Source organism: Salarias fasciatus, chromosome 15 (assembly GCF_902148845.1).
Source record: "Salarias fasciatus chromosome 15, fSalaFa1.1, whole genome shotgun sequence".
Lineage (NCBI taxonomy): Eukaryota > Metazoa > Chordata > Actinopteri > Blenniiformes > Blenniidae > Salarias > Salarias fasciatus.
This window is the reverse complement of record NC_043759.1, coordinates 8,379,381-8,396,904: the sequence shown is the minus strand read 5'-3', so window position 1 is coordinate 8,396,904 and position 17,524 is coordinate 8,379,381. Positions and strand designations below refer to the sequence as shown.

Below are 17,524 nucleotides of genomic sequence, written 5' to 3'. Positions count from 1 at the left end.
GCGTTCTGTGACCTGGAGTTGGATAAAGCGGTGTCCCATGTACGGATGCATTATTTATTACTAGTTTTCATGGGATCATGTGTTCTTCTATCACATATTGTCATGATAACTGTATGAGAACCAGACTCCCGTCTAAGGTACGCCTAAAGCAGAAATCTATCATGTTTTTGATTTTTTGTTTTTTCTTGAAGTGATAATTCCTCATGGGAAAACCCATTTATCTAATATGTTTAGAAATTGCAGCAAATGAACTTTCTCGATCTAACAATCGAATCAGCTGTATGGAAAACTGGGCTCAATGATGGAAATTGTTTGCATATGTAGACATATACAATGACTTTCAGTTCAAGTAAGCTGATCAAAAAGGCTACTAAAACTTTATCAGTGGTATCGAATCACTGTTTCTAGAACTATTGAGCCAGGAAATGAAATATTACACAAGTGGAAAAGTTTCACCGGAGTGAGATGAACAGTCTGCGAGCTCCACATTCATTAAAATTCATCCTCTGTAAGCGGTGAGAAATGCAGCAGATTTTATAGCAATCTATCTTAAATGGTCATGATTCTGTTTTATCAGTTTATACTAAAATGTCTGCCTGATGTTGACATTCAGAATATGTTTTTTTCTGGGATGTCATAGATGTAGGAAAACACTGTTGTGTCTCGTGTGCCAGATTTAAACGCCATTGACTGGCCTCCTGTTGCCTGATTGGGATCTTTTTTACAGGTTTGTCAACCCAGAATGAGGGACTCTGTTGTTTCCACTAACTGGGGTCATGTGATTTGGGCATAAATTGTTTTTGTATAGGCTTTCTTTTTTCTTTCAATGCTGCCATAAGTAGATTTATTTTTCAAGGATATTACACTATAATAAATACACTAATGCAAAGCCTTTGAAAATCTCTGTGTAAAGCATTTATTGACCTGTAGACATTTCCATGTTGGATGTTGAAGTATGAAAATATCCTCACACTCTTTGTGGGCACATCTATCATGATGCACGGCAGTGTTGTGATTTTAAAAACGCAAAAACACACAATCTGGAAAGGAATATACTGTAATTCAATATAACCGCATGGTAACCAATACATGCTCACCAGTTCATCAGCAGTTTTATTACTATACATTTTACAACAGTAATGAAGAGTTATGAGTGACAGCTTTGCTTTTTGTTGAATTTCTTGTCAATCTAGGTTTTTTTTTTTTTTTTTTTTGTCATCCAGCAGGAAATGTCACAAATGCATATGTTCGCGTTATTACAGCAATAATGCCTTCATGCTGAACTGTAGCAAATGAGAACTGGAGTGCTTTTCTTCTTGGACTAATGAAAGTTATCAAATTGAGAGAAAAGGTTGAACACATCTTCATATTTTAAATATTCCACATGTGTTATGCTTTATTGAAAGAGCATACATAAGATAGAGTGAACACGGGTATACTTGCTGATGGGGTCACAGATTCATTATGCGGGCTCATGAAAACACATATTTTGCTGTTTGTGAGGACATGCAGTACAGTGGGGTCTTCATGTGACTCTTTACTTATTTTTCAATCCTGCAGAAAACCAAATCAAGAAAGGAGCAGAAGCCTGCCAGTCAAAAAGGCAGAACTGCGCCCCAAACTCTCACACCACTTTGCAATTTCTTGGTAAATACTGGACTCCCTCATGTTTTTCACATTGTTGCAATATCAGAAAAGTCTCTATATTTGGTCTGGACCCGTTGTAACTGTTACACTTATGCACAAAAGCTGAGAACATTAATTAATTTCCACCACAGTTACAATAAATTCACATCTAAAGTATATTTAAAAAAAAACAAAAAACGACCTGTTCACACCCGTCCGGGGTGTATCCTGCCTTCACCTTCAGTCTGCTGAGATCAGTTCCAGTGGCATAACGCTGTATTGAAGATGGAGCAATACTTTACAATATTCATTTTTCTTGATCATAAAGTCCTCTCAAAAAAACAGTGAGAAATATGAAAAGGACTTAAAATGAGTGGAGTAAAACATCAATATAACAATTCATCTGCTAATTTCTCCAAATAACTATTTAACGACATGGATCAAATGCAGTCGGTTCATGCAAATTAAAAAAAAAAAAAAAGTGTTGACTGGCTTTGTTTACTAATATTTTCCAGGGCAGCAGTTTGCACAGCTTTGCCATTTCTGAGCCTTAAGGTAATTCACTTTCTGAGCAAATAATGAAGTCAGTAACACCAACCACAAACAACAGTTTACATTTGAGCTTTATCACAACATCCTGAATATGAAGTCAGAAGACCGTCGAGGGACCAGCTGTACATTTTAACATTCACAGACGCTTCAGCCGAGCTGCTGCAGCAGATTTCAGCTAAAGATTTATTTACTCGCCAGTAGTTGCTTACTTTATACACAACGAACGGAACATGTGCAAACGTGGTTTCTGGTTGACGGAGAGTTCGACGACAGTCTGAACTTTACTGGGGAGCGACCGGCTTGGCGAGGTTGGACCTGACTCTGGCTTGGTCCACAGCGTCCAGCATGTTCTTGCTGTCCATGGCCAGGGTGTGCGCCGCGGCGAGCATCTGTTTCTTACACTCCTCCTTCAGAGAGGTGATGGCGTTCTGCTGGGCGAGCCGCATTTTGCTGATCAGCTCCGCCATGTCGTTATTCAGCAGCTTCTGGGTGCCTTCGATCTGTGTGGGGGGGAAAGCAATGGTGGCTGATTCTCTAACGACAATATGGATGCAGAGAAAACCTGCTGCCGGTAATACAGTGTACCTCGGTCCTGATAGACTCGTGTAACGTGGGCAGAATGTCGTCCACACTGCGAATCAGGTCTCTTAGGGCCATCCCAACAGACTGTGGACGGAGATCAATACAGGAAATGAATCATCCGCGTGACTCAGGACGTCTGTCGTCATATTCTGAATCTGCCAATACGGGAGATGGGATTTATCGCTGCCGCACCTTGACGATGGAGATGTAGTTATCGGGCTGCAGCTCGGTGATGTCGTTCTTCAGCTGGACGACCACCTTGACCAGGTCCATGACGCAGTGGTACACTTTGTCCCCGGAGCGGTCCAGCTCCGCCGTGGGAGCCGGCTGAGAGAAGGGAAGTGATTCAGCAATAAAGACAGCCATCCCCGTTGCCTCTGTCGACGACTCGCTGGACACCGGTTAAACGCACTGTGGCGTGAGCGTCCGTTGTAAAGAGCAGGACGTCGTGTGATTTGCGGTATTTAAAAATCCAAGCTGTTAAGCAGAGTGAGTCTAATGTAATTAATTACCTTTGCTCCAAGCCTCGGGGGCTTCTCGGGTGGCCCTACGGGACAATACCAGAGGAAGTCTTTAAGAGGAAGTCTTGTGATGAATGTGAATTTGTTTGTCTGCACACTCACCGTTCTCATTGGGAGCTTCAGCGGACTGGACAAGACAAGAAGGAGAGACAAAGGAAGAGCTGGTGAGGACAAGAACATAAAATCGAGTCTGGACAGTCACTGTGTCCTCAGCTCAGAGGAGGCAGTAATACATGAAAGCAACTGAAAGAACTTACTCAGTACGCACAACAATAATGTCTAATAATGTAGAAACACCAAAGGCTGCATCCTTAAAACTCTATTTTGATTGAAAGAAGACGCCTACCTCTGGACTGGCAGAGTCCTCTGGTCCCATGGGGTCCTGGAAAAGAACAGGCAGGTTCATTTTATAGACTATACACATGGAGCCCCTCTTGGGAATTGTTTCCAGGGGAACATTCAATTTCAGACTAGTGGGGCGTCGACGATGAACAACCGGGCCGGCGTTAACTGGCGTCTGGTTCCACGTGAGGTTCAGGGCGGCATTGAACCCGGTAGCAGACGGACAGAGAGACACAGTGAGAGGCTCGACTACAGCTAACGACGCTCTGTTTCCCACCAAGAGTCTCTCCTTCTTCTCCAGCCACTTCTCATCCTCCATCATCTGCTCTTTCTGCCTGCGGAGAGTGTCCTGCATGTGGTGTCTCTCCCTCTGCCACATGCGCTGGGCGTCCTCCCTGCTGTTGCTCTCCAGCCGGGGAAACTCGCTCTCCTGCGAGAACAAACCCGGGGAAAAACACATGACTCCTGCACGTTATCAACCGCAGTGCAAACTGAAACAGTGATGAAACTCCGGAGGACGGGATTTTACCCCCATGCTGCGACGGCGGGGCGATCGGATGGGCAGGGTGAGCGTGTTCACGGAGTCCACGGGGGACTGGTATTCACTGGGACTGGCCAGGTCGGGCGAGCTGGCACACAGAGCCTCGTTCAGCTGCTCGGGCACAAACGCCAGAATTAGCTTTGTCATATCAGAGAAAACAGACGTGAGGAAAGTCGTCCCCCGTACCTGGATGTGCAGCCCAATGCTGAGCGTGTTTCCGAACCGCCCCGGTTTCATTCTTGAAGGCTGAAATGAACACGGGGAATAAATGCGGTGCTTTCGTTGGATGGAACGCAGGTGGATCTGACTGCGGCTCACACCTTAGGAGGAGGTTCGTTAAAGTTGAATTTGGGCTCGAAGAATTTGGTGGAGCGCGCTCTGTCTCGCTCCCGCTCCACTTCCTGTTCCTTCTCCATCTTGTGCACGTCGCTGACGGGTTTGAGAGAAACGTCGTGTTATTGTAAACAGGGAAGAAGCTAAACATGCCATCTTAACAGTCATTATTAGATACAGTCGATCACCCGGTCCCTGGCACTGTTTTTCACTGGTTTAAGTCCTAATTCACTGATCTCTAGTAAACATGGATAAGTACTCCTCAAGGATTTATGCAATCAAATGCGGTGTGCCACAAGGCTCAATTTTGGGCCCAGTTCTTTATAACTTGTCTGTGCTTCCACTTGGGGACATCATTGAGAGACATGGCACTGATTCTCACAGCTATGCTGACGACACACATTTCTACATTTCCATGTCTCCCGAAGACATTCGGCCAACTGATGACCTTTTAGATATTAAATCATGGATGTAGAACACCTTCGACAGTTCCATGAGTACAAAAAATAAAATAAAATAAATGTTCTAATGGAGGGTTATTTTTATTCAGTGTACTGAAGTACCTGATTTTGACCACCAGCTCGGTGAAGGTGGGTCTCTCTCTGGGGTCGTAGGACCAGCAGCGGGTCATGAGGGAGTAGAGCGCCGGGGGGCAGTTGTCCGGCTTGGGCAGTCGGATGCCCTGTTCCAGCTGGTTGATTACGTCTCTGTTCTCCAGCCAGAAGAATGGCTGCTGCCCACGGCTCATTATCTCCCACACACACACAGCTAGAGGGTGATAAAAACAGAAAAAAAAAAACAAAAAAAAAACAATACAGGCTTGGATTTGTTCATATCACAGTTTGTTTGAAGCTCTGTGATAAGAGTAAAAAGGAAAAGATCAGTGGATTGAGCAGAACAGTAACCAGTGTTTCCACATGGATTGGAAGCTCAGAATCAGATCTTTATGTTCTCAAAAACACTGAAGACGGACAGAATTATTTTTATATCAGTAGCTATGATTTTTCTGCAAGTGTTGGTTGCGTAAAGACTTTGTTGAACAAGTTGCACATGTGAACTTCACGTCCACCTCGATGGGTTAAAAAGCAGTATTTTCTTCTGTGTCAACCAGCTTTGCTTTGTTTCAACCATTTTCTATAAAATAAAACTGTGAAGCGCCACGAGGTGATGCTCTGTAACGGAGAGCTCAAAGCTGTTTCCATGGACTCTGGTCAGATCATAAACAGGTTACGACACCTAATCAGCATTTAATCACTGTATTCACTGCATCTTTGTTCTACAGGAAGCATGCATTACTTTAATCAAGGAAAGTGAACCTGATGTTCACACATTTCAGAGTTGAAAAACAAATTCGGAAGATCTGCTACATCTAAATTAGATTAGTGAGGTCTCAAACTGTAAGAAAACAGTGGAGTAAAATTGGCTAAAATATCCTAAATCCAAGTCAATTCATCAGATGTAGTTTTTATAAATGTCTTAAAAAATTGTGTTTTCTATTGTTGCAAAGAAAAATCCAAGTAAATGTACTGATTTCTTCAGCATAACAAAACTCTTGCTATTCATCAGGCTACTTAAAGAGCCCTAATATTTCATTTTGTTAGACTTATGCTTGCTTACAAATGCTTAAGTTTGCATAAGACACTTTTTTCTCAAGTAAGATTATAAAAAGTAAATGTATTTCAGTGTCACAAATCAATTTAAATAAACATTTAACATATTGCATTACCTACCTCGTGCAAGTAAAACAATGTAAATAGAATAAAAAAAAATAAATTCAGATAATGACACTTTGATGCAACACATTAACATCTGAGTGAAGAGAATAACGTGTGTCTCCTCTGCAAACCCCGGACGTTAGACGTTAGAGTTCAAACAATCGCTACCATGTTATAAAAGTATACAGCTCTTCCTCGGGTCAATTATTAACTCCCCACCTGCCTCTTCCCATGTAAGAGAGAGCAACTTATGGACTAAACTGTCAACACGACGCGTTTGTTGACACTGCTGCTGCACAAACTCACCAAACATCCAGACGTCACTGGCCGAGGTGAACCGTCTGAAGTTGATGGATTCCGGAGCCATCCACTTGATTGGCAACCGAGTAACAGAAGCTGCAAACGGAGGACAGATTTTAGGCTTTTACAGTGCTAATTAAAATGTGCTAAATGAAATCACTTGCTGATTTTTCTCTCTTTTCACCCAAATTGATAATAATCAGTGGATGAATTAAAAGAAAAGTAGAAACAGTTGCATTTCAAGAGTTGTTTTTGTGGAATGGATGGATGGATTGCAGGAGTAGGAATTGGTTCCAGCCTCCTGCAACCTTAACCCCTGCAAGGAAAAACTAATGGGAACGAATTCTTCTATTACCTTTGTAGTATTCTTCGTCTTCTATGTATCTCGACAGACCAAAATCTCCGAGCTTCACGCACTCTGGACTTGCAACCAACACGTTCCTAACTGCAATGTCTCTGCGACAAGACGTGAGATCAAGAGTTAACATCCAGACAATGCATCATCTGTTGAATCAGAAATGGGTGAAAGCAGACACACACACACACACACACACACACACACACACACACACACACACACCCACACACACACACATATATTGCTTTGAACTTGGTGGCTGACCAGAATTTTCTATTTTTGATGGCTGCACTAAAACAACACAAATGGAATGTTTCCATTTTCCTTGCAGGTAAAAACTAATTTCCTATGTCTGAGTTTTCTGTTTGCAGGAGATGGAATCCTCCAGGCTGCTCATCTGTCTGAAACCGGCTGATAACATTCATGATTTCTGCCGTCTCTGAAGCTGTGACTTAGCATAACTCTTTCATGTTTGAATTAAAGTTTTGCATCATGACTGCATGCCTTTTTACAGTGACGACACAATAAGATTCACCTCCTCATCTTAATAAATGATGATGAGTTGAGTGTATATCGTTCACCATAAAGCCTCTGTGCATTGAGCTAAACCTTCTACTTTCTGTCGTAACTCTTCGGTGGATCCGTTTCTCACCTGTGCACCATGTTGACCCCTTCGAGGTAGACCAGAGCCTTGCAGATCTGCACGCTGAACAGCACCAGAGTTGTGTTTGTCAGCTGGTTCTGGTTCTTTGTCAGGTAGTTCCCGAGCTGCAGGAGCATCAGTTACTCATCAATATGAAAAATACTTTTTTTTAATAATTCTGTCCATTTCCAGAGGATCTCTAAACGATGACGAACCTCTCCGTACTGATAAAGCTCCATGACGATCCACACCGGGTCATCCTCGATGATCCCGATCAGCTTGACGATGTGCGGATGGTCCAGGTTCTTCATAATTACTGGCAGACACAAAGAAGAGTTACTTTTCAAATAACTGCTATTCCAGTCGTTTCACTGAAGCAGTTGTATCAGCAGTAATTTTTCTGTACCTGCTTCACTCATGAATTTTTCCATCACGTCAGGTGAGCAGTCTTTGCATGTTTTCACTGCCACGTTGACTCTTTCCCCGTCCTGTCGAGAAAAATGACATTTTGCACTCTAAATATTACTGACAGTGATGTTTGAAATTTGAAAATACGGATCGACATGAAACAATGAACCCAGCAAATGCTACCCTGCTCGACATTTATCCAAACTGTAGAAAACACTCACGGCTTGTTTATAGACTCCTTCGTAGACTTCCCCGAAAAACCCCGAACCAAGGATTCGTCCAAGAACAATGTCATTCCGGTCGATGCCGTACTTCACAACTGGAGAACAACACTGGTTTTAGCAGAGGGCCCAAAGTGAGTCCGAACAATTACTTTTCTAAAAAGAATGTAAATCTAATCTTCTGTCTGACCTGGAGCTGGCCTCTCATCGAGGATCTCACAGTAGATATCTGAACCTGAGGACACAACAATTCAGATTTTCTTCTTAATTTCAACTGCAGACTGAGAGGTTTTTGCTAAAAATATGTTGTATTGCATGGAGAAGTTTGATGGAAAACATTTCAGCCTACCCATGCTGAGCCTGAGCGAGCTGGTGTCTCTGCTGCAGCGGGGGAACAGACGGCTCTCGTCATGAATTTTTAAGTCATGGCTGCTCAGAAACGGCACGATTCAATAAAACAGCCACTCACCTTGTCGGAATCTCGGGGAGGGAACTTCGTGCATTGGCATCTAAAACAAGAATTATCAGAACGCCGATATTACGTTTCAAGAGTCTTTTAATGAGCTTTAAACAACATTTGATGCTTCATTGTAAAATTTAAAAGGAAATATATTTATGCTCTTAATTATCGTCATCTGCACTTGTATTGTCCTCCACTTTTAAATATCCGTATCGTCGCACACACCTGTGTTTGGTCGGGAGATGACACTCTCATCTGAGTTATTTTCCAAGCGACAGTAGCCATCGATGAGATCCATCATGTTTTCTGCCATTGGGATTGTTTTTACATTGATCGACAGACACTGCCGAAGGGAACACAAAGACATGACGGACGAGCAGGTGAGCAGCGTTCCCTCCATTCCTGGAACTCGCTCCGGATCTATAACGTGCAGTATCGTGCTGCGAAGCGTACCTGTCTCGCACCCTCTATGGTGAGATTCAGGAGGGCTTTGCCGTCGCTCTGCGGTAAACATTCAATTTTTCTGATCTGTTTGAAATCGGCGAGGAACACGGCCTGTGGCACGGAAGGAAGAGAGATGAGATGTGACACTATTGAATTTGACAGGATGAAAACATACTGAGGTCACATTTCAAGCAATCTTCTTGACGTATGTACAGTAGATACATGTGTATTTGTGCATTTTGTACATAAATTTGGGAAATAGGATGGTAAGATTTATTAGGAATTATTTGGTTTTGCAAAAAAACCAAAGTGTGATGATGGATTTCTCAAGTATTGTTCCCCTTCTATAATAAGACATTAAAATTTGTGAGATTTTCCATAGTAAATGAATAAAATATAAAACATCCAGATTTTGTTGTGTGTGTTAAAAGCCTTACTGCTGAATCCTTCTGTGTGCGCTGGCGGATGCCTCTGCCACCGATGACCAGCTCCACCGACAGACTCCAACCTTGCTGTTAAACAGAAGTGTGTGTGTGACGTGAAGCTCTTGAAGGGATTCTCGGCCGAGGTGGGAGACGGTTCACGGCACAGTGGCAACTCACCACCAATTCACAGGGGAACACTTCTTCGTCGTAGCTGACGAATTCCCGGAGGGTCTCGAAGAACTTGACCATGCAGTCGTCCTCTTTGAGCGTGGCGAACTGCTGAAACGTCTGCTGGATCAACTTCCGGAGCTGCCTAGACTAGAACACAAGCGCAGACATGGTTTTATTTGCAAAAGAAATCACAGGTAATTCGGACGTAACAACTGATGTTTAGGGAAGTTTACCTTCATGCTGTTAATCAGCTGCGGAGGAAAGAAAAGGTCCAGACCTACTTCTTTTCTAAAATGGCAAAGAAGAAGAAAAAAAAAAAGGTAAATAGTGCCACCACTATTTACATGGAAACAGCAGGAATGCTAAAGATTATGTAATTAGCATGCCAGGCCACTAGTGGGTGCTGTTTGCTGTTGTAATGAAACCACATACAACAATATGCTATAAATATTTACAATGGCGAGCACACGGACAAGTTTCATTGCTATAATAATTCACTGCACTTCTACAACTGTCTAGTTTCAGGAGAATATGAACTTGGAATCACGTCTCTGGAGGAAAAATTCCAAAAGACCACAAAATGACTAAAAAGAATGAAAATCTCCACCTCATGTTCAGGCTGGAAACGTTACACACCAAGACAGTTTTTCAAAAAGCAGCAATCATCTCAAACAGTCAACACAGCAAAAACTTACTCTAGCAGCTCAAAGTTGGATTTCTTTTCTAGCCCTTTAGCATTCATGTCTTTATAAAACCTCCTGGGAAAAGAAGAAGAAGAAGAAGAAGAAAGAAATCCTGTGAGTGCAGATATTCATAACACAAAGGTTGAGAACTGTCAACAGTGAAGAAACGTTAAGAGCAGAGGAATGCGGTGACTCACCTGATCTCCAAGCAGCCGAGCTGCAGCGCCATCCCGTCGCTGACCTTGCTGGCGTGATACTGCATGTAATCACTACGAACCTGCCGGTCAATGACGGAACAGTGGGGATTCAACAACACTGACAAAACACATTTTGAATCAAACTTTTTAGAAGCATCATAAAAAAACAGTTTCTTACTTACCTGTTGGTAAAAGTACATAAATGTAGACCTGTCATCTTTTAAATTTTCCAGAAAATTGACAGGAACGTATCGGAGGCGAAGGTCATACCTGTAATATAAAGGGGGAGAAAAAACTCTCACTGTTGGAGTTTACTGAGCTTTAATATCATGATTCAGATGTGAACATTGGGAACACTAAAGATGGGTGCGTACCTCCACTCAGCTTCCACATGGTGGCTCTCGTAGCGCTGCTCCACCTCCCTGACTGTTAAATCTGGGTGCAGCCAGTGAATCTCGTCCGACTTCAGGTGCTTCAGCAGGAGGCCGTAGCATCCCGTGTGCTCGATGTTCGGCCCCAGTCGCCCGCTGATCAGAATCGAACGAATGATGGCCTTAAAGCAAAAATGAAGGATACACCTCAGACTTAAATATTTGTGATGAATTTAAAAATTGAATTTTCATTTCCTTCAGGCCTCTAGTGTCACAGCTTTGAAAAAGATGTTGCACAATCTGTACGCTCCAAGTTCTTAAAAAAAAAATCATCTCATGATTAATAAATTATCATGTGAAGCCGGCCAACTGAAACATGGTTTAGCTTCGCACACGTCCTCTTAATTTACAGCCTGAGTCATCTCAGATAAAGAATTCCCGTTCCATTTTTGCTTTTTGACTCCTACACACATATTTGTTGCGTTGCAAAGCGCTCACCCTGATTTGCCAGGAGCTGTCACATTTCACCAGCTTGAAGTTCCTGCCCAGGTTGTTGTTGGTGCAGAAGCACACTTTGATGATTTTGACGGGCCCTTCGTCCTCGGCGGAGTGGGCGTCGGGACTGGATTTTGCGAGGCTTTCTCTGGGGCTGGACGCCTTCCAGGCCAGGGTGTCGCCGGACATCACCTCATACATCTTCAAGGTTGGCTTGGTGTCATCATATCCAAATCATCCTAATAATAAACAAGAAAAAATTGATTAACAAGCTAAAATATAGACTTTTAAATATAAACCTGCGTCTGTAATAAGTACACTGTGTTCTATGATGAACTCCATCCATGCTTGACATTCACGCTGTGATCTGCTGCCATGTGGCGGCGATGATTCACCCCGTTTGATTCAGAGATCTGCGGATTGCATTCCTTCCAAAACGTGATTTCAAGTGAGAACCTGCATGATTCATACCGGCACGGTGCAACAGTGGAGCGTCGCATCGCCACCAGCATATCAGCAGGAAATCAAACCCGAATCCCAAACATTAACATGCATTTCATGATCCTGAGGTGTGGATCGCCGGTCTACTGTCAGAGGCTGGAGGACGGTTGAGCCATTGGAACAATATGAAGCTTCACGAAGCAAACGACGGGGAATGACTGAGGGATGACGAATCAGTCTGGTAGTTCAGGCTGTTATGCAACCTGATTTAACTTGCACTAAATGTGGGATTGCCAGATTATTGCACGATACACAGTGCAATAAAACGGTAAAAAGACCACTTCAACACTTTGTGAAACAGCTTTACAATCCTCACTGATAATCTGTGAAGACCACTGTGCTTCTCATATGTGTGAATTTAGTTTAGATTTTTCACAAACTCTGGAAGTGAGGGTCTATCTTTGACAAAACCACATATTCCTAAACCTCTCGCACTTCTGAAAGTTCAAATCAACAGGTTGTGCCCAATCCAGAACGATGTTCAGGAGAAACTACGACGGTGTGAAACATGCCCGACGTCAGGAGCCTGAAAAGCAAAGTTCCTGTTCTGGGTTACAGTAAAAACATGGAAAAGCAACAGACAGCGGCCTGCTCTCCACGAAGGTATGCAAGGCCCCCTGTAATTCACTGTCATTCAGCATTCTGGACATTACATTCCGTTTCAGCTAATAGATCCACATCTAAAGCTACACACAAATTTTCAGGAGCACTACTGTCGAAACGGCGGCATCTGATCTGTGAAAACACAATTACTCATTCAAAAACAAACAATAGTACCCCCTCCCCTAAAAAAAGCATTTCAGTGTGAAGTGTGGACCAACAGAGCTAAGCTGACATGTGAGATTCACGCAAGCACAACAACACATCTGGAAACTTTCACTTCGGCCCGGTGCAGCAGTTGGAAAAGCTTGAAAAGCGTGCATGCACTTGACTCAGTCTGTTCCAGGCGGCTGGCTACCTTGCAGCCGGGAGGATTTCTAGCAGTTACCCACCTCGCAGCACCGTCCATGAGAAAAGAGCCCTCTAACTGCCGTCATGTGTTTCCTCATAGCCGGAGCTCCGTGCTGCTCCCGAGCCGAGCGCTGTCAGCTCCTCTCAGGGCTTTCCGCCGCCGCCGAGTTCTGTGTTTTGTTAGCCTGAGGCCATGAATTCCCCAGCAGGGCTGTGTGGGTGTGTTTGTGTGTAAATGTGTTTGCAACGAGAAAGAGAGAGAGAGAGAAGAGGAGTGCGAAGCATGGGCGGCCTGTTGCACCATCACCTGGGTGTGGGCGGCCTGGCGGAGGGGTTTCAGAAGATGGTGTGAAGTTTAAAAATGACTTCTTTGAAAAAGAGTCTCCTTAGATTGAAGCGCGAGGAGAGTCGGATATACTTTTCCGTTCCTACGCTCACGTGGCGTAAACACTCGGCGAGGCCGGTGACTAACATACATTACCTCCTGTTGCTAAACACTCGGCGCTGTAAAACCTGCATCCGGTGTCCAGGTAAGAGTTAAACCAGTGGGAGCAGTCAGAGGAGTTTGGCAACATCAGAGGAGAAACGAAGAAGATGACGAGGTGTGGATGAGTTAAGATCTTAAAGTACAGAACATGTTCGCTCTGTCAGCTGGTGAAACTCAACCCTAGATTTAGAACGCAATCTCTACAAACTCCAAAAACCAACAACAATGACATCAAGACAGGGAAGGTCATACCGTCGGACCGTGGACGGAACAAAAATACTAGCATCCATCATTATTCTGTTACTTAATCACCTGAAACTGAAATCCGAGGTGTTCTGGTTTCCTTATGTCCACTGATAAAGCAGGTTCTTCTCACCCAGAGCAGACGTGACTAGCAGGTCGATGCCTCTAAATTCCACACACTCAACACACACAACCTTAAAGATAAACTTTTAACACGTCAGCGTTTTGCTGCACTGGACACAGTTCATCAGCAGATGGAAGAATTTTGAACAATGAATTCAGTCCGCTGAACGATTCATCAGCTTAAGTGGAACCAAAAGCATTATTTGGTAAAAGTATCAGACGTCAGTCGTCCCCTTCCTGTTAATGCGCCAACAGATTTTAGACGCTTTAAAAACAGCTCTCAGGTCTCGTTTCCGCCACGAGTTCATTTCAAGTGGAGATGGTTTTTTTTGCGTTTTTGTTTCACAAAACACGTTATGCTATAAACACTGACAATGCCGTCCTTCAACGTGTGTATGTACGGCGGTGATGCACGTGTACAGCAGTGTTTTAAAAAAGTTATGTTTCCATTCAGAGTTGGAGCATTTTCGAGAAGTTCTCCCTCGTGAACCGTTTTCAGAAAGACAGTGGGATCATAAAAGGCGACATTTTGAGGGAAGCCTCGGGAAAACATCAAGTCGGATACGCAGTGATTTAAATGAGTTTCTGAGTCAGGTTCTGCCCAGAGACGTATACATTATGAATTATATTATTTAAAAATCAGGATTCATCTCGATTATCCGCCTGGTGGATCTGCTTCTCGGACGTAACGTGTGTAAACTTGAGAGATAAAGAGATGTTGCAGCTTGTTAGGATGAGTTTAAGACAACGTTGCTTCATGTTGCTGCTTTTTCCAGCGTGGCTGTCAAAAACTTCCATAGATAATTAGGAATAAACGTGACTCCTGTGTGAATTGCCCAGAGCTAATCTGCTAAGCTTTCACCCTTGCATGTTCAGGGTGGTCATGATGGGGATACCTGAAGAACTCAGCATTTGTTTTTTCATCTGTGGCATAAATCTCTTTACTTGTCACAAGTTATCTGTGATAAACAGGTTTCCCTGTATTCTCTCTATACTACTGTCATTTTATAGTCACTTTTGAGCAAGTTTTGACTAAATTCATGTGTAATAAACTGTTTATACACTATTAAACATTTGAGAAGTGTGCTTTCACACAAAGTATTTTTTTTAATGTATATCTTCCACACTAAGGTACTAAAATCAATATTGCAAAAAAAAAACCCTCATTAATCTCACAGACAACCATGAAACCCGTTTCCGTGCTCTTTGTGACAGCACTCCTGTTTTTCTAAATAAGTGAACCAAAGAAGAGCCATTTGCCAAGAACACAGTGTTGCTCCCTCTCGCGCCGTTACACTGAGTTGTTATGGTAACAACTGTTCCCGAGGGAGACTTTTAATATATTCTAATACAAACCGAGACACAAAACTCTTTTAAGGCGATCTGCGACACAAAGATGAGGAATACTAATTATCCAGACATGTTTCTGCTTCGGGAAACGTTCCAGCGTGGAGCCGGCGGCGTGTCAGAGGGTGAATGACAGGTTCTGATTCACCGAGACAGACGGTGACAAATGGAAATACTACAGCGCTGAAGACGCTCCGCTCCATGACGGGCTGTGCAGCTCAGTATTTACTGGTGAAATACTTTATAAGCCGGCCTGCTGTGCGATGTGTGGAAGATCAGAAGTTGAGCAGAGCTGTGTTTGTTCTTGCTCATCTCGCGTCACACAGCTCCCCTGCTTTCTGAGCAGAGTTTGCATGTTCTCCCTGAGCATACATGAGTTTTCTTTGGGTATTTCAGTTTCCTTCCAAAGTCCAAAAACATGCATTTGACGTCAACTGAAGACTCTAAAATGACTCTCTAAGTCCAGATTGTGCTTTGCCTTCACCTAAAGTCAGCCGGGATCGCCTGCAGATAAAGTATGGAAAATGCATTTTATGATTTATTCATTTCTGCTTTTAAAGTTTAGAAACCTTTCCTGCGACTGAAGCTGTTCAGTCCGGTCGGAGAGGTCCTTCCAGGAACAGATCAATACATCAGTCACGCTCAAACATCTCTGTGTGTATCTGTGTGTAAATCTGAAGCTGCAATAACTGATCGATTCATCTCTCCAGTCGTCTGACATAAACATTAGACGGCCAGCTGTTTTAGTTATTTATCTTCTAAACTATGAATAGCCCATTATAGGGAGGGAGACTGTATCCCCCTACCTGTGATTTTAAAAAATAAACACAGCGGAGCAGAGTTGGGGAGATCTCACCCTCCTGCCTGACATTGGGAGACACACGTTACATTTTTGTAAACCCTTAAAGCCAATATTTGCTCTGGCCTCAGAAAGTTCTGCTGTCAGGGTTTTTTTTTTTTGCGTTTTACTCCTTCGCGGATTCATCCTTGAGCTGTGTATCTGTCAGCTTTCCCCGATATAAGAGAAAAACACGCTGCGATTGATCAAATCTGTCATGACATGCTCTCCTCACAGTGTTTACATCCATTCCCCGCAGACGTGTCATGAGGACAGATGTTTCTGGGTATCAGGAAAACTCTCCATAACAGTGATTCTTCCCTGTTTTTCTGAGGTTCTGCCTCAGTTCTTGTCACACCCACTGCTGCTGTTACATAATTACACTAAATGAGTGTAAAGATAAGTTCTAAATCCTAAAGCTGCAGCAGTGTGTGTGTGTGTGTGTGTGTGTGTGTGTGTGTGTGTGTGTGTGTGTGAGGCCCCCCTCAGTGCTGAGTGCATGCAGAGAGCAGGCCCTGTTCCCCGCTCTGCCCTGTGAGGGTCTGCAGTGGAACACGATGACCCCGGGCGCTGGAATGTGGCTGGCTGCTGCCTCACCTGCACAGACATGCTGCGATCAGGAGCTGGAGCTGTCTCTCTGCTCCACAACAGCAGTTCCTGCTACACACTCATATCTCACACATCTCAGAAATACAGTTGAGGATACACTTTCCAGTTTTCGCTGTCGTATAAACACTATGTGTCTCATTTTTAACAACAACAACAACAAAAACAGCTTGTTGTTTGGGATCCATCCATTAGTTAAAAAGAAGTTTTCAAACAAAGCTGGAAATTGATCTGGTGACAAAATGATCCCGAGTCTTACCTGATCCTGACTGATCTCCCCCAAGAATTAAAAACTGGATTGAAAGTGTATGTCCAGACAGAGACAGCGGGCCTGACAGTTCCCCTCTCTCACCGCGAGCCGAGCAGAAGGTGGCAGGTAGCCACTCCCTCACCTCTGCAGTCCTGATCCAAAGGTGGGACCACTTCCTGATTTCAGGAATGTCATGTTTGAGGCTAAACATGGCGCACTCCCCTTCCCTTCACTTTCCCCGCACCACGCCTGGTCTGCCCTCTTTCTTCTTTTCAGTTTTACAGCTTTTTACTTTTTGTTTTTGTACATGTCAATACATTATGAAACTATTTTTGAACTATTGCAGCAAATTATTTAATAAAAAACACAAAGATTACAGTTATTGAAATATATACGATGACTTCGTCCAACAATATATCAGATTAAAGTTCAATCTCACATTTTATTCAAACGTATTAAAGAGTTCCTTTTCTTTTGTTTTTTTTATGTTGTTCTCGTGACCTTTGTGGAAAACGGGTCTTGTAATTGCGCGTGTTGAGCTGCAGAGGGCGCTGCATGATTACAGAAACACATTCTGGCTTCAACCTTTTCTGTCTGATAAACTTAAAAGATGTTTTTTATTTATATATAAGAGAAAGTCAAAGATGTAAAAACAGTAATTTAACTGTATAGAAGAAATTTACAATAAGTGTAACTCGATAAGGATAAAGGGTTGTTATGTGTAGATGCGATTTGTATGGTCCAAATATTTCTTTAAAGTAATTCAAAAGTCTATTTTGGTTTTAGATAT

The 17,524-nt window shown here is 43.1% G+C and overlaps 1 protein-coding gene across 2 annotated transcripts; it reads right to left on the bottom strand.

The window, feature by feature from the left end:
• Positions 1-1,172: 1,172 nt before the first annotated feature.
• On the bottom strand, positions 1,173-16,881 carry ptk2bb (protein tyrosine kinase 2 beta, b). Of its 2 annotated transcripts, XM_030109870.1 has the most exons (31): positions 16,744-16,881; positions 11,392-11,627; positions 10,897-11,075; positions 10,705-10,792; positions 10,523-10,602; positions 10,338-10,400; positions 9,876-9,930; positions 9,649-9,789; positions 9,484-9,558; positions 9,056-9,157; positions 8,828-8,945; positions 8,612-8,651; positions 8,492-8,523; positions 8,333-8,377; positions 8,143-8,240; positions 7,920-8,001; positions 7,729-7,829; positions 7,523-7,638; positions 6,868-6,968; positions 6,519-6,608; positions 5,061-5,265; positions 4,485-4,593; positions 4,351-4,410; positions 4,153-4,275; positions 3,901-4,053; positions 3,628-3,663; positions 3,384-3,408; positions 3,273-3,307; positions 2,953-3,087; positions 2,764-2,844; positions 1,173-2,678 (listed from the first exon to the last, which is right to left on the bottom strand). In XM_030109870.1, exons 2-31 carry the CDS (start codon positions 11,587-11,589, stop codon positions 2,460-2,462), a joined length of 2,985 nt encoding a protein of 994 aa, XP_029965730.1. In that variant the 5' UTR covers positions 11,590-11,627; positions 16,744-16,881; the 3' UTR covers positions 1,173-2,459. The 2 variants fall into 2 exon arrangements, with proteins under 2 accessions (XP_029965730.1, XP_029965729.1); XM_030109869.1 differs by having other exon boundaries at positions 3,628-4,053.
• Positions 16,882-17,524: the final 643 nt, after the last annotated feature.

What these genes read in the sequence shown, in the direction of transcription:
- ptk2bb (XM_030109869.1), bottom strand. Translation starts at nt 11,589, where the DNA reads ATGTATGAGGTGATGTCCGGCGACACCCTGGCCTGGAAGGCGTCCAGC. An exon ending in CGATGAGAGGCCAGCTCCAG is followed by an intron (nt 8,241 to 8,332) that starts GTCAGACAGAAG and finishes GTTGTTCTCCAG; the next exon opens with TTGTGAAGTACGGCATCGAC. An exon ending in GCATTGGGCTGCACATCCAG is followed by an intron (nt 4,276 to 4,350) that starts GTACGGGGGACG and finishes GTGCCCGAGCAG; the next exon opens with CTGAACGAGGCTCTGTGTGC.